This window comes from Elaeis guineensis, chromosome 2, assembly GCF_000442705.2.
Source record: "Elaeis guineensis isolate ETL-2024a chromosome 2, EG11, whole genome shotgun sequence".
In the NCBI taxonomy this organism is placed as follows: Eukaryota; Viridiplantae; Streptophyta; class Magnoliopsida; order Arecales; family Arecaceae; genus Elaeis; species Elaeis guineensis.
Window position 1 is genome coordinate 47,070,656 of NC_025994.2, and position 14,105 is coordinate 47,084,760.

Consider the following 14,105-nt stretch of genomic DNA (forward strand, 5'->3'; position numbering starts at 1 on the left):
GTCAGGATCGCATAGTCTGTCTTGGCTATGTCATAACATGGAGTGAAGGTTGATGAGAAAAAGGTGAAAACGATCGAGTGGTCTGCTCCTACCAATGTATCTGAAGTGAGTTTTCATGGCCTAGCATCCTTTTATCGGAGATTTGTGAGGAACTTCAACACTATTCTTGCTCCTATCACTGAATGCATCAAGAAAGGAGAATTCAAATAGACTGAAGCAGCCCAAAGGAGCTTCAAGTTGATCAAGGAGAAGTTGAGTTCAGCACCCATTCTAGCTCTATCCGATTTTTCCAAGACTTTTGAGGTAGAATGTGATGCCTTCGATGTGGGCATTGGAGCTGTTCTGATGCAAGAAGGGTGTCCCATAACATATTTCAGTGAGAAGTTGAATGGTGCAAGCTTGAGCTACTCTGTCTATGACAAGGAGTTCTACGTTCTGATTCGGACTTTAGAGACTTGGCAACATTATTTATTGCCAAAGGAGTTCGTCATCCATACTGATCATGAGTCTTTGAAGCATTTGAAAAGACAAAGCAAACTGAATCGTAGACATGCCAAGTGGATGGAATTCTTGAAAACCTTTCCTTATGTGATCAAATAAAAAAAAGAGAATGTCAATATCGTGGCTGATGCACTTTTCAGGAGGTATGCTTTGATTTCATTGTTTAATGCTAAACTAATGAGATTTGAGTTGATTATAAATCAATACAAGGATGACCCAAATTTTGCAAATATTTATGAAGAATGCGAGAAAAGAGCTGTAAACGGCTATTACAGGCATGACGAGTACTTGTTTAAGTCAAGTCGGCTGTGCATTTCTAATAGTTCCATTCGAGAGCTTTTGATGAGAGAAGCTCATGGTGGCGGATTGGCGGGTCATTTTGGAGAGAAGAAAATATTGGAGATAGTACATCTGCATGGTGTACCAAAGAGCATTGTCTGATCGAGATGTCAAGTTCTTGAGTTACTTTTGAAAGATCTTGTAGAAGCTTGGTACTAGATTGCTCTTCAACATGACTTGCCACCCGCAAACCGATGGTCAGACCGAAGTGATAAATCATACCCTCTTCTTTGCTTCGCACTATTGTTAACAAGAATATGAAGAATTGGGATGAGTGTTTGGTTTATGTTGAGTTTGCTTACAATCGTAGTATTCATAGCACTACTAAACATTCTCCTTTTGAGGTAGTTTATGGGTTCAATCCTATCACCCCACTTGATTTGACACCACTTGCAATCAGCGAAAGGGTTTGTACAGATGGAAAGAAGAAAGCTGAGTTGGTTAAGTCCATGCATAAGAGCATCAAGGAGCAAATTGAAAGGAAGAATGCGACTTATGAGAAGACAACCAACAGAGGAAGAAAACAAGTTCGCTTTGCTCCAGGTGATCTTGTTTGGATACATCTTTGCAAGGAACGATTTCCAAGCCAAAGAAAATCTAAGCTCATGCCACGTGCTGATGGTCCATTTCGAGTTGAGAAAGTGAATGACAATACTTACAAGATTGAATTATCTGGTGACTACAATGTGTCCACTACATTCAATGTTCGAGATCTTTCTCCTTGGAGGATAGTTTGGATGATGGGGAGGACTTGGATTTGAGGGCAAATCCTATTCAACAAGAAAAAAATGATGTGCACCATCATGAAGAAAGAGATGATCACATACCATATACGGATCCAAGAGCCAAATTGATGACTTTGCTCATGTGCATAGAAGCATGATGTGGTGCAAACCAGATTTGGCAGAAATTTGAAAGAAATTATTGCTTGGGAAAGGATCGAGTTTAGAAGGTTGTTTTCTTCCTCCTAATTCACCATGATCTCCGGCCACCATCATTTTCATAGTAGCAAGATGCAGCCAAGGTTGTTTTATTCTTCCTAATTCACCATGATCTCTAGCCACCATCATTTCCACAGTAAGATGCAGCCAAAGTTGTTTTATTCTTCCTAATTCACCATGATCTCCAGCCACCATCATTTCCATAGTAGCAAGATACAGCCACTATCATTTTTTTTGTAGCAAGATACAGCCACCATCATTTTCATGATAGTCAAATTCTGTTATTTTCTTCTATTTACTGAATTTGTCTTATGTTTCCTCTCTTATCTATATAAAGGGAGGCGATCTATGTATTCAATTCAGATTTTAATGAATAAAAATGAGTGTTGCTGAATTCTCTTATCTAACCTCTGTGTGTTAGTGACGAGTTATAAACCCTAGAAGTGATCACTCACATTCTTCTTTTCTTGAGTGTGGCATTCTACCTCTTTGTGATCTGATTGTGGCGATTTTCTTATCAATCAGATTTCAAAGATTTCTTTTTTTTTTTTATGCTCCAACCTTTGTTCTTACCTACACAAGATAATTATTCAGGCCTGGGCACATCACCTAGCTTGAATGCTCTCCAAGCCATCATCTCCACTTACCACCTGTTTGACAAGGTTCCCTATCACCTAGGGAGTGGGTGAGCTTCGAAGCTATGATCCTCTGGCCAGGCACTGCTATGTTGCATCTCTCAAGGGCAGGAAGCCGAGGTAAGCCCTGCCTATCGAAAGCTTCAATGCCCGTGACAAGTGAAAGCAGCAACATGGGGAGTAGGCCCTCCGACAGCCTCCCCACCATCTTCCCTCCATTTCTCTCCCTCCCTCTCTCTAATCTCTCATGGACCACAGAGCTCCAGAGGCCCCAGTGGCTCTCCAATGACCACCCCCGGCCTCTCTTTCTCCCCTCTCTATATTTTGACCCACAAAATTCTCCTTTATTTTCTTGTTAGGGCCTAGTACGGACCGACATGGGGGCATACGAACTCGTACCATTAACCGACTGGCATGGGATCGGGTTCCAAGTCAATGAACCTTAGCAGCAATATTATCCATTTCAAAGAATTACTACGACATCCCTTGAATTTTGACCCATTTACACTGGACCCCAAAAGAAAAAAGTTTCAAACCCCAAAAGTTTAAAAAATTTGTAAAGAGGTCCAACCGTCTATCTCTAGCCTAACAATGTTAACAGAAAAGAAGAAATGACCAAAATACCCTCAGTACACAGGTTTCTTTTTTGGGGTAACGCTTTTTTCTTTTTTCTTTCAGATCCTTCCAAACCCTCTCGAACCTGTCCCAAGCCCGCACATACGCCACCTCCCGCTAGTCTCCTTGCTGCCACCTCCTACCGGTGTCCGCTGCTTCCTACCCCCTCCCCGACGCCCACCTCTGCTGCCACCTCCCGTCGGTCTTCGCCATCGCCTTCCCCCTCGCAAATGCCCACCTCCTCCCTGCTCTCCTCGCTGCCACCATCCGCCGATCTCCATCGTCGCCTTCCCAAGCACTGGCGGATGCCCACCACCACCACCTCCCGCTAGTCTCAGCCATCTCCTTCCCGAGCCCTCACAGACGCCCACCTCCACTGCCACCTCCCACCAATCTCTGCGATCGCCTTCCACCTCGCAGATGCCCACCTCCTCCCCGCTCTCCTTGCTGCCACCTCTCGCCAATATCCATCGTCGCCTTCCTATCTTCACCAGCATCCGCCTTTCCCTCCAATCTCCTTAGTGCTTTCCCTCCTAGAGATCTCTAAAAAAAAAAGAGAAATGAGAAGAAAACAAAGAAAAAATGAAAAAAAATTGATCAATCTATGCAGGAAAAAGGAAAATTTTGATTCACCCTTTGTTTTTATTGATTTTTCCAATGTTTTTCCTAGGTTTTTCCTCATTTTTTTTCATTCTCAAGAGTCTCAATCGGGCCTAGGCATGCAAAAGAGTCGAGTCGCTTGCGAGCTACTCAAGCTCGACTAGAGTCCAAGCTTGACTCGACTCAATTATTATCGAGACCTCGAGAAGCTCAAGTCGAGCTTGAGTAATAAAATACTCGACTCAAAAGCTCGCGAACCTACTCGAATTTATGTATATTTTTAATAATATTATTTTTATTTATAATATATATATATATTAATATATATATATTAATAGACTAAGGCTTGATTTCGAGCTCAAGTATCGTTCAGTGGATATTTGAGTCAAGTCGAGTCAATCTCGAGCTTTGCCTATCTTTCATTGAGCCAAATTCGAGCTTGAGATATTAAAGCTCGATCGATCTCAAGCCGAATTTCAAGCTCGAGTATTTTGAGTTGAGTCGACCTCGAACTTCTAGCTACTCGACTCAACTCGATTGCACCCCAAATCGGGCCACATGTCAAACTCTGGTCACGCCAAAATCAAAACTTCTGAGAAAGACATTTATGGTATTTCATAAAATTTAACTTCTCAGGCAATCCACATGTTATAATATTGCCTAAAGAAGATAGACGGCCGGGCCTCTTTGCAATTTTTTTAAAGTTTTGAGGTCTATTTGAAATTTTTCTTTAGGATCCAAGTGTAAATGGGTCAAAGTTCAAAGGATGTCAATGTAATTTTCCCTATCCATTTCTCATCATTAGTGAAAGTGCAATTTTGATATAATATGAGAGGGGTCTTTTATTATCTATAATTTCCAAACTTTTAAACTTTAGTGTCTTAACTTTTAATTTTTAACGAATACTTATATGTTTTAGGTTTGAGGAGGCTAGACATCATTAAGGCTAGGTCCTTTTAATTTGGGTTGAACCTTCCTCCTTCCCATCATTTCTCTCCTCTTCCCCCCCTCTCTCACCCTCTTTTGAATGAAGATAGAGATGAAAGAGAGTAATAAGGGCATGACACTATATTTCACCCAAAACAAATGGACCTGCTTGCTTGTCAATTGGTATTGCCCAAACTGGCCTGGACACTGGCTTGCCTTGATTGGTTTCGAGTGGGATGAGTAGGATGTCCAAGTTCATGCCCAAAACTAGTGTCTCAAACCCATCCCACACTGCTCTCTTCATGGAACAATATAATATCATGGAATCGGTCGGTACAGCTAATGTCTTAATTCTTGACTACATTGATCCTTCCCAAGTCAGCAGACCTAAGACTCGCAAACAATTTCCTACCCTTCTCAAATTTTTTTGACATCTTTTATATGAGTAGACCTTGAACCGAGATTTTAAATCTCATGAGACAGGGCTGTCCCGATTTTTTCATAGAATGGGACGCGCCACCATCCCATCCCGACACTTGAGATAGAAGATGTCCCGATTAGGATGTTAGGTCGCTAGCAGGATAGCCTTGTCCAGACACATGCGATGGTACCCCATACCGATGTCCCACAAGACATCCCATCGGGATTTGAAACCTTACCTTGAACTACCATGTCCATTCAAAGTCATTCTCATTTTGTCTTTCGGAACTACTATAAATATTGTATAAGAGTGTTGTGTTTTGGTGGCCTCCCACTTTCCGACCTTGGCTGCTATCTGAGGAGCCACCTTGGCATCATATAGACGAGACTAACCGATGAGCACAACTTAGCTGTTGTCAAACAGCTTATTCAAGAAAGACTTGGTCCATCTGGACCCCACAATCCCGATCGATTCCCCTGCTCGCACACACTAGGGCCGATATTTTCGCTCTCCCGTGCACAACAATTGCGAGTGACATGGGTATGAAAGATATGGGCCCATTGCCAAATACTACGATCAACCATAGGAATTCGAGTGACAACCGACAGTCTTCCCTCTATATAAAGAGGGGAGAAGGGGATTTTCAAGCTCTCGTTCACAGAATAGCTACTCTATAATCTTCACTCCCTCTTCTAACTATTCCAAGACTTCGATTGACTTAAACATTGGAGAGTCCCTCGCCAAACAATCTTCAGCTAGTGGGGCTTTCTTCTGGTTTTAAGTACCTTTGAAGGAGGTGCCACTCTCCAACTCAATTCCGGTTGACCATCTCCAGCTCAACCAAATACTGACCTCGACTCGGGGCTTTGCGGCAACAAGTAGGACCTTTTTCTTTAAATTTTATACTCCTTAAGCATAGTTCCTTAGGTTGCTATCCTTGTAACTTAAAAGAGACTACCAACAAAAATTGGGATACAGGACTTCGAATCAAGTACCATATTACATGTCAAATTCCTTTTCAAGCATATAACCATATACTAACACAAAGATGCAACATATGGTGTCAAGTCTCCTATAAGACATAAAGTAGCTATTTTGCTCCCTTTGACTTTTAGATAAAAGCTCTATAGAATAGTTAAAAAAGATGATTTATTACAAAGCTGAAAATAATCCAACTCCCCAACCCCCCCCCCCAACAACAAAAAAAAAACAAAAGAAAAGAAAAAAGGAAGAAAAGAAAAGATATACACAAACAAACGGAGAGAGAGATAGAGAGTAGATTAAGAAAAAAAGGGAAAAGCACTCCCTTTTATTCGCAAAGAAACACCAGTAGCAACCAGTTCTCAATTGTGTCCATGCGTATAATCTTAGTTTATCTACAGTGAGCATGCATGTGTATGCAAGTGTGAGGTTATCTAATAATCAGCACAATAATGAACTTTGTCACTCACTGTTGTTTGGAGAAACCAAACCCCATTGTGACTGCAGAGCCGTATAACTTGGTTTCAAACTCGGCCAATACTTCAGTTGAATTTTAAGGACTTGCAGAATAGTATACAGGCTTCTTTTTGATGGAACAACGTTACTCATATCATAACCAGGATCTTCACCGAGCAGCACCTGTTAATTGAAAAAAAGAAAAGATAAGTATGATGCAGGGAATAAAATCATTTCTGCTTGGAATACTTGGCAAAAATTTAGCAGCAACAAAAGAAGAGCATTTTTCACAACTTAAAACCAAGAAATTAGGCACACACAAGCACACAAACACAAACACATACGACATACAGATACCAGCCACACACACAAACACACGCACGAGCGTGCATGCATACACACAGAGAGAGAGAGAGAGAGAGATCAAAGGGCATGTTCTTTTTCCACCAAAAAAAGAAACTATTCCTCCGTTTTAAATGTCCATATTTGGTCTATACAAACATGAACATTATCGGTTCACCATTGCCCACTCAACCGTCACAAGGGTAATGCTTGCAGTTGAATTGCAGCAACACGATCTCAGAAAGAGCCTTGACAATCATCTTTTTCCTTTGTCTACATGTGGATGCACCTTTTTTTTTGTGTGTAAATATAAGAATTAATTCACCTTAGGCAAGATGTAAAGTAGGGAAAAATTGGAAAAAATCAAGAAATTGTAAGATCAATGGCATCAAAATCTTTGCCAATATGGTAAAATGAGATAAACTAATGTTCAAGCCTTCAAGGAGAACGTTTTAAATATTTGATAGTTAAAACTTAATGTAAAAATGTAGATGAATGAATAGGAAATCTTGGTCAATATACTCATATCACATCAACCAAGATGTCCGAATGTATCCGTTTATGCAGGCCAAAGTTATGAACCAAGGTAACAAATATGTTGCAAAGGTCGGTGCCCAATGCTGACAGAAAACCAATAGCTCAGCTTATAGATGAAAACCTTGATTTCACAAAAATAATCAAAAAGTAAAGGACCTAGTTATGCCTCATGAAAATTGATAAAATCATATTGACTTCATAGATGAACAAATAGCTTGGAAGAGGAAATATGAGCTACAATGAGAAGTTATACTAATGTGACTTTCATCGTTGTGTACCACTCACTTATGTCTTTTGAATTGCTTAGATCCACTTTCCCAGCAAAGCTGAATTTTCTCTTATCTCTATGTCAGTCTTTGCAAAACTAATTTAATTGTCAATACCACCAATAAAAGCTATATAAACATCAATTAAAGAATCTGTATGTGCTAATTTGATCAAAATCTAAAACAGCTAAAATGAGCACAACACCACTGCATGCTACTTTCTTGGGAATTGGTAAAGAAAAGTATGTTCAGGGAGATATTTACCTTAACCACTGCTGTAGCTGAAGATGATATTGAACGGAGATTGTAGCTGGGAAGGAGAACAAGTGTACTTAGCTACAGTTAATAAATCACAAAAAGATAACTTTAAATAACCAACCAAAAAAGCGAGCTAAGAACCCACCCTCCCTCAAGGATAACCAATAATTTGCCTTGTGAGAGACCAGTCAGCATGTGCGTCATCTGTGCATAACCAGCAGGGGTCACCTGAGACCAAAAATACTCGAATGATGAGAATAAATGAAGCAGCATCAACTTGGATCCAACCATCACTATAATCATCACATTCTCCAGATTTTATTTGAAAGTTATGGAACATGTTCCACAACATCAAAAATTCAAAATCCATATAAATAACATACTATGAACAATAGAATGATACCAAGGATTCTAAAAATTAACATGCTTTGTGCAATAAACAAACTATAAGTCATGTGGTGGTGTGAATTACCAAGCTTATGTGTAAATCATCCATCAGTTTAGTGAGGCATGATACTCACCCATCACTTTTTGGTAGTTATCAATCTCTTGACGATTATAAAGATCATAACTATAAGATGATTTAAAGGTAGTAAGTTGAAGAGAGGCCACTATCAAGTTGAAAAAGAGAAGCCATCAGTTTAGTGAGGCATGATGCTTACCCATCACTTTTTGGTACTTATCAATCTCTTGAAGATTATAAAGATCATAACTATAAGATGATTTAAAGATAGTAAGCTGAAGAGAGGCCACTATCAAGTTGAAAAAGAGAACAACCACAAGCTGAAAAGCTAAAGCAAAAGAAATACAGGAAAAATGTAATGCGGAAGTGTAGAAAAATATCCACAGAAAAACAATCAGCTAATTCACTAGCCCGATCAACCTTCTAAATGTATATTGTTGCAAAATGCAAGCAATAAGACTGCGCCAGAATTCTAGACCCCCTAAAGAGTGTTTACTGCAATTGGTTAACACAATGGTCGATACTTCATCCCTCCTCAAGGCATTTTTTTAATCCCTTTCATTTCATAAATTCCTCACCAAGCAATCTGAGACATGACCACATCTAAAGTTCAAATCTGCTCACAAACCAGGCAATCTCTTTCCCTAATTGTAAATTATGACAAACAAACACCAATAAACCTCTAAAGAATCATTAAAAACAAAATAACAGAAAAAAAATAAAAATTAAAATGGGCATCCCTATAAATTATTGACATGACAGCCTGTTCCAGGTGTCCGTATGGTGACCAATACCAGGTCTGCAGCTGGGACTCAGAACTTTAACATACATGGTCAACTTAAAACAATTGGAGGCATCGAATGCTAATTGCTAATGTTCATCACATATGCTTTTACTCACTGATATACAAAAGGGTTACATCAGCTAACACATAACAAAGCACCAGAATCATACCCAAACATAATTTTGCTTGCCTTCCTGACATTAAAATTCCCTTGCTTTGCAAAATGAGAGAAGCATCAAAAAGATTTCTACATCTAGCAGGTGTTCAGATCTAGGAGCAATGTTCCAAATTGTAGTCCACCATACCATAAATCTTACAGTTTTACTTCTGTGCTGATCCTTTCCCTAACCTTCATAGTGACCGCTGAAAAATAAACAACATTCAATTCCTTCAAGTTTAATCCCAATTGATAGATTTAGGCTAGCAAACCTGATCTAAGTTAAGTTACCATCCTTCGCATTATGCCTATATCCATCTAAAGTTAAAGTTTTCCTGTCAACTTCAAATATTGTTGGTCGACCCCACTGAAATTGCAAAGCTGTGATATTAAAGATATAATCTTGAAAGAATGACTTTCCATTGTCTACAAAGTTTCTCCCGTAATAAAACTTTCCCTTCCAGAGGACAGACCTCTAATCAAATTTCTCAATAACCAAAACCAGCCTTTGCTATCTATAGTACAGAAAAAATGGAAACATCACAAGATTAGTAAGAGAAATATGATTAAAATAACAGCCCAACTTGATAATCTCACTTTGCAGTCTGCATAGAAGGATGATTCAAGGAAGAACCTTTAAGACCATATAAGTTGACCCGCTGGAATCATGACTTGAAGACTATATGGATCTGGTCAAACCCAAACCTACAATCCAAAAAATCCAAGCAACATGCTGAGCTGGGTCAACCTAGATTTGGCCAGTTATGGTCAACCACTTTAAGGGACTGGAAGAAGCTTTAAAAACAAAAAATTATCATTTTACTTCTTTACTCTTTAAAACCAAGGTTTAGCTCCAGTAAAAACTGTCATTGTAGAGTTCCCAAGTTCCTTTATCACCATTGCCATCCCAAGTTATAGGTACATTTGGTAGCGCATATTAACGCATATCCTCTTTATTTTTTTTTTTTGCAAACAATAATCTGTAAGATTTTATTCTTTTTTTGGTTTGGATGTTACATACATCATGGGATTATTATTAATTTTTTCCATATTCCCCCTTTTATATTTTTAACAATTTACAATTTGTGTATTTTTTTATTTATTAATAATGCCACAGAACAATGCGTTAACTCACAGTCAACTGTGGTTGAGCCACTGGCTCGTGACCCAGACTCCAAAAATGGGTCAATGTCAGTGTTGGGTTGACCATAATTAACCGAGTAAGAACGTTCTAAGTACTCAAAGCAATATGACTGTGGCACCCCATGCCACTGCCCCATATAAGACTAACATATCACCTAAAGTACCAATATCTAACCACATCAGCATCTCTCAGAACTTCCATGAACCAGAACAATCCTACAAAGCTATCAAGGTCACACACATTAACATGGCAGAGAATCCTACTCAGAAATTCCGCCAACCAGAAGAATAATGAGCAGATGGGATCTCCTTGTCTTGAAACCTTAATATGTCCTAGATGTGAAAGACACCTTTGCAGGGACCTAAATTTTGCCATTCTGAAGAAAGAATCAAGCCAAAAAGTAACCCAAATATCCTAACAGCAATGAAGTATACACATAAATATCTCATGTGCTTTATTTTGTGCATCAATTTGATAATTTCATAAGATGCTATCATCCTATCTGTATTGAAATTACTGATAAGTACAATCAGCTGGATGGTTTAGAGGTTTTCAAGACTACCATACAAAAAACACTAGATGTCCTAAGTTAAATAACAGGATACCTTCTCAACATATAGACAAGAAAAAGAATTAAAGTACTCCAAGGTCCAGAAACAACTTTGAAACTCCATGAAAACATTGAAACATCATATTTTACCATGTGTCAATGCTAAATTTGTAGAAAAGGAGAAATATGAAAGGATCAACCCATGGTGCTGTATGAATAATTACTCGAACACGAGCCTCTCAAGGTCAGAAACATCATTAAAGAATATCATGTCATTTGGTTGGGACCCATTCCTAACTAGACTCTCAATGTAAGTATTTTTTGTTCTGTTGTTGCTGAAATGAAATAACAATTTTGTCCTAGTATCTCTCTCTTTGAGAGCCTTTGCTCCGATATTATCATGGCATTGCTCAACATAAAATCAGTGTTGTCTTTATTCATCCTCTAATATAAAACATGAGTACTTTATTAAATTCTTATAAGCTATCCAGATCACATCCCTTATAACAAATAAGAGATTAACAATCTATTTCTGATTATTTCCTTTACATTTTTTTATATTCACCCCAACATGAAAATTTGAACATCTCAGTTCTAATTTTGGAGCACTTGTAATCCTCATCCTAGTTTCTAAACTACAATCATAATCACCACTTAATTATCCAAACAAATACGAAACTAGTTTCCGAAATTTCCAGAACTTTCTGCAAGATCAAAAATTACACCCAACCTTCTATATGCTTTAGGCTGTCTCTGAGATTGCAAACATTCCAGAAACCTACATTTCCATCGCCCACAAGGAATAAACATGCATGTAGAAAAATATGGCTTACATTTTATCACTAAAGCCTTCATCAACAATTCCATGAAACTAAAGACCAAGAATTCAACCAGTGAATAAAAGCTATAGGAGAAAAGATCCATGCAAAAAGTTGCTCATAACAAGGGACTAACAACCAGGTGAACAAAATACCCATTTGTGCGATGATGACCTAGATATCATATATGTAGTCGTAGAAATGAGAAGTAATTAACATCAGAAAGACTCAATAGTGAAGGTTTCATTTTTCTTAAACATAGGCCTCAAATGCAGGGTGCTTAACAGATTTTGGATCCCAGATAAATCAATAATTAACCAAATAAGCTGTTCCAAGACCTGATAAAGGCTTAAGTCTCTCTCTCTCTCTCTCTCTCTCTCTCTCTCTGTGTGTGTGTGTGTATGTGTCCATACTTCCACTAAAATTACATATGGGAAAAAAACAGTTTATACTTTATAGAATCCTGAGTTGAACATCATGACCACAAAGCAAATTGAAATCATAACCGAAATCTCTATTTAAATTGTGTGAGATAAGGATACTATCTCTCTCTCTCTCTCTCTCTCTCTCTCTCTGTGTGTGTGTGTGTGTGTGTGTCCATACTTCCACTAAAATTACATATGGGAAAAAAACAGTTTATACTTTATAGAACCCTGAGTTGAACATCATGACCACAAAGCAAATTGAAATCATAACTGAAATCTCTATTTAAATTGTGTGAGATAAGGATACTATCTCCAGTCATCTTCTCTTATGTTTAAAGGCTGATAAACAAACAGTGTGCATAATTCTCCTTGGCCCTTCGAATTTTTTAGAGGATCCTACAATTTGACACTTGCAGATAACCAAAACAAGACCATAAAAAGACATTATTGGCATCAAAAGCTGACTTCAAGTAATTTTATTAGTTAACGCTCTGGTAAGGAACCACATTTCATGAAAGCCACATGCTAAGTTTGGTCAAATAATCCTCAACTAATAAAGAATATGATTATCAGAAAATGAAGTATAAAGGTCATTGTTCACAGATTGGGCAATTTCCAATAAGTGGCAAAATCATCATATCAATCAGCTTTCCATCTTATTATGTCTTATAATGCCACACCTTAAGCTTTTTACACAACAAAAGAGCAATAATATGTGCATAGACAAAATGAAAATTCCTAATAAGCCTTTACTTCAGACAAATGACATATTATAATAACAGAAAAAGAAGAGACGAGGCAATAAAATAAGACCAAGTTCAATGATCATCGCAGTAAAAAAATTATTTTAAATTAATTTTTAAAAAATTCTGTTGTGGGGACACGAACCCTGATCTCTCGGGTGAGCTTTTGCCTTAAAAAAAAAAACAGCTTCCCAATGCATCTCAAATAGAGGTCTTGCCCAAAAGCTCCAAATTGGGGCTTTTGCCAGTGGGCTTTTTTCAACATTTGGAGGATGTACAAAGCTTTATCAGAATTTTCACCCAAAATCTCAAAATCACCCAAAAGAGCTTCTCTCTAAGAAGCACTTCTTGGCCCTCCAAAAAAAAGCAATACCAGACAGGGCTTAACAGCACAAGACAATCTGAATTTGAATACTCGCTTTTCATCCTCACAAAAGGTAGGAAACAACTGATGATTGCATGAGCAGCAGTAGTTCAAAAATTCAACAATCTAGGTTAGTTAAAAATATAGCAGCAATTTAGACATTTCTTCTTACAAATGTATATAAATGACTGGCAGTGTGTGATATTTGCACTTAAAAACATGTTCTCTTCTATTTGATTATTTTTAGAGTAAATTACAAAAAATCCCTTGAGATTAGGGGTAAATTATAATTACACCCAATAGTTTGAAAAACCTATGCTTACCCCACTAAGGTGTATACGTATCCAACACTTTATCCCATAACTTGATAGAATTTAGTCAAACCGTTGACCTAAAATGGGACCCAATGCAAAAATGACCAAAACAACCTTAAGTGACATGATAGCTATCCAAGGACATAAGAAAACATGTGCATCCTCCTCCCCACCTAAGAGCAATTTCAACTTTTCACATGAGGCAAGCAGTTTCACTAATACTGTTAATTTAAGTGGATGTAAGTGACTAAATGTAGGTTTTACAAACCATTGGATGTAAGTGTAATAAATATAAACTTCAGGGGATTTTCTGTTATTTACTCAAATTTTTATTATCCCTGCTGGTAAAATCGCAACAACATTGATAAAGGAACAACTTAATTTATATTTCTGCACAATAGAGGTTAAAAGTCCTTACATCACAACAACCAAGGGGATCACCTCTTGCTGCATCAAATCCTGCTGATATAATGGTGATATCAGGAGCAAATTCTAAAGCTGCAATTGAACATCAGCACTTCATT

At 38.0% G+C, this 14,105-nt stretch overlaps 1 protein-coding gene across 8 annotated transcripts in view; it reads right to left on the reverse strand.

The window, feature by feature from the left end:
• Positions 1–14,105, reverse strand: part of LOC105032336 (histone deacetylase 15) — an 83,561-nt gene that overhangs the window by 14,164 nt on the left and 55,292 nt on the right. For all 8 annotated transcript variants that reach the window (XM_010906761.4, XM_010906759.4, XM_029260991.2 and 5 more), the window contains 4 exons: positions 14,000–14,079; positions 7,965–8,047; positions 7,826–7,871; positions 6,431–6,599 (listed from right to left, as the gene is read on the reverse strand). In XM_010906761.4, coding sequence (XP_010905063.1) covers positions 6,431–6,599; positions 7,826–7,871; positions 7,965–8,047; positions 14,000–14,079 — 378 coding nt within the window. The remainder of the gene's footprint in view (positions 1–6,430; positions 6,600–7,825; positions 7,872–7,964; positions 8,048–13,999; positions 14,080–14,105) is intronic.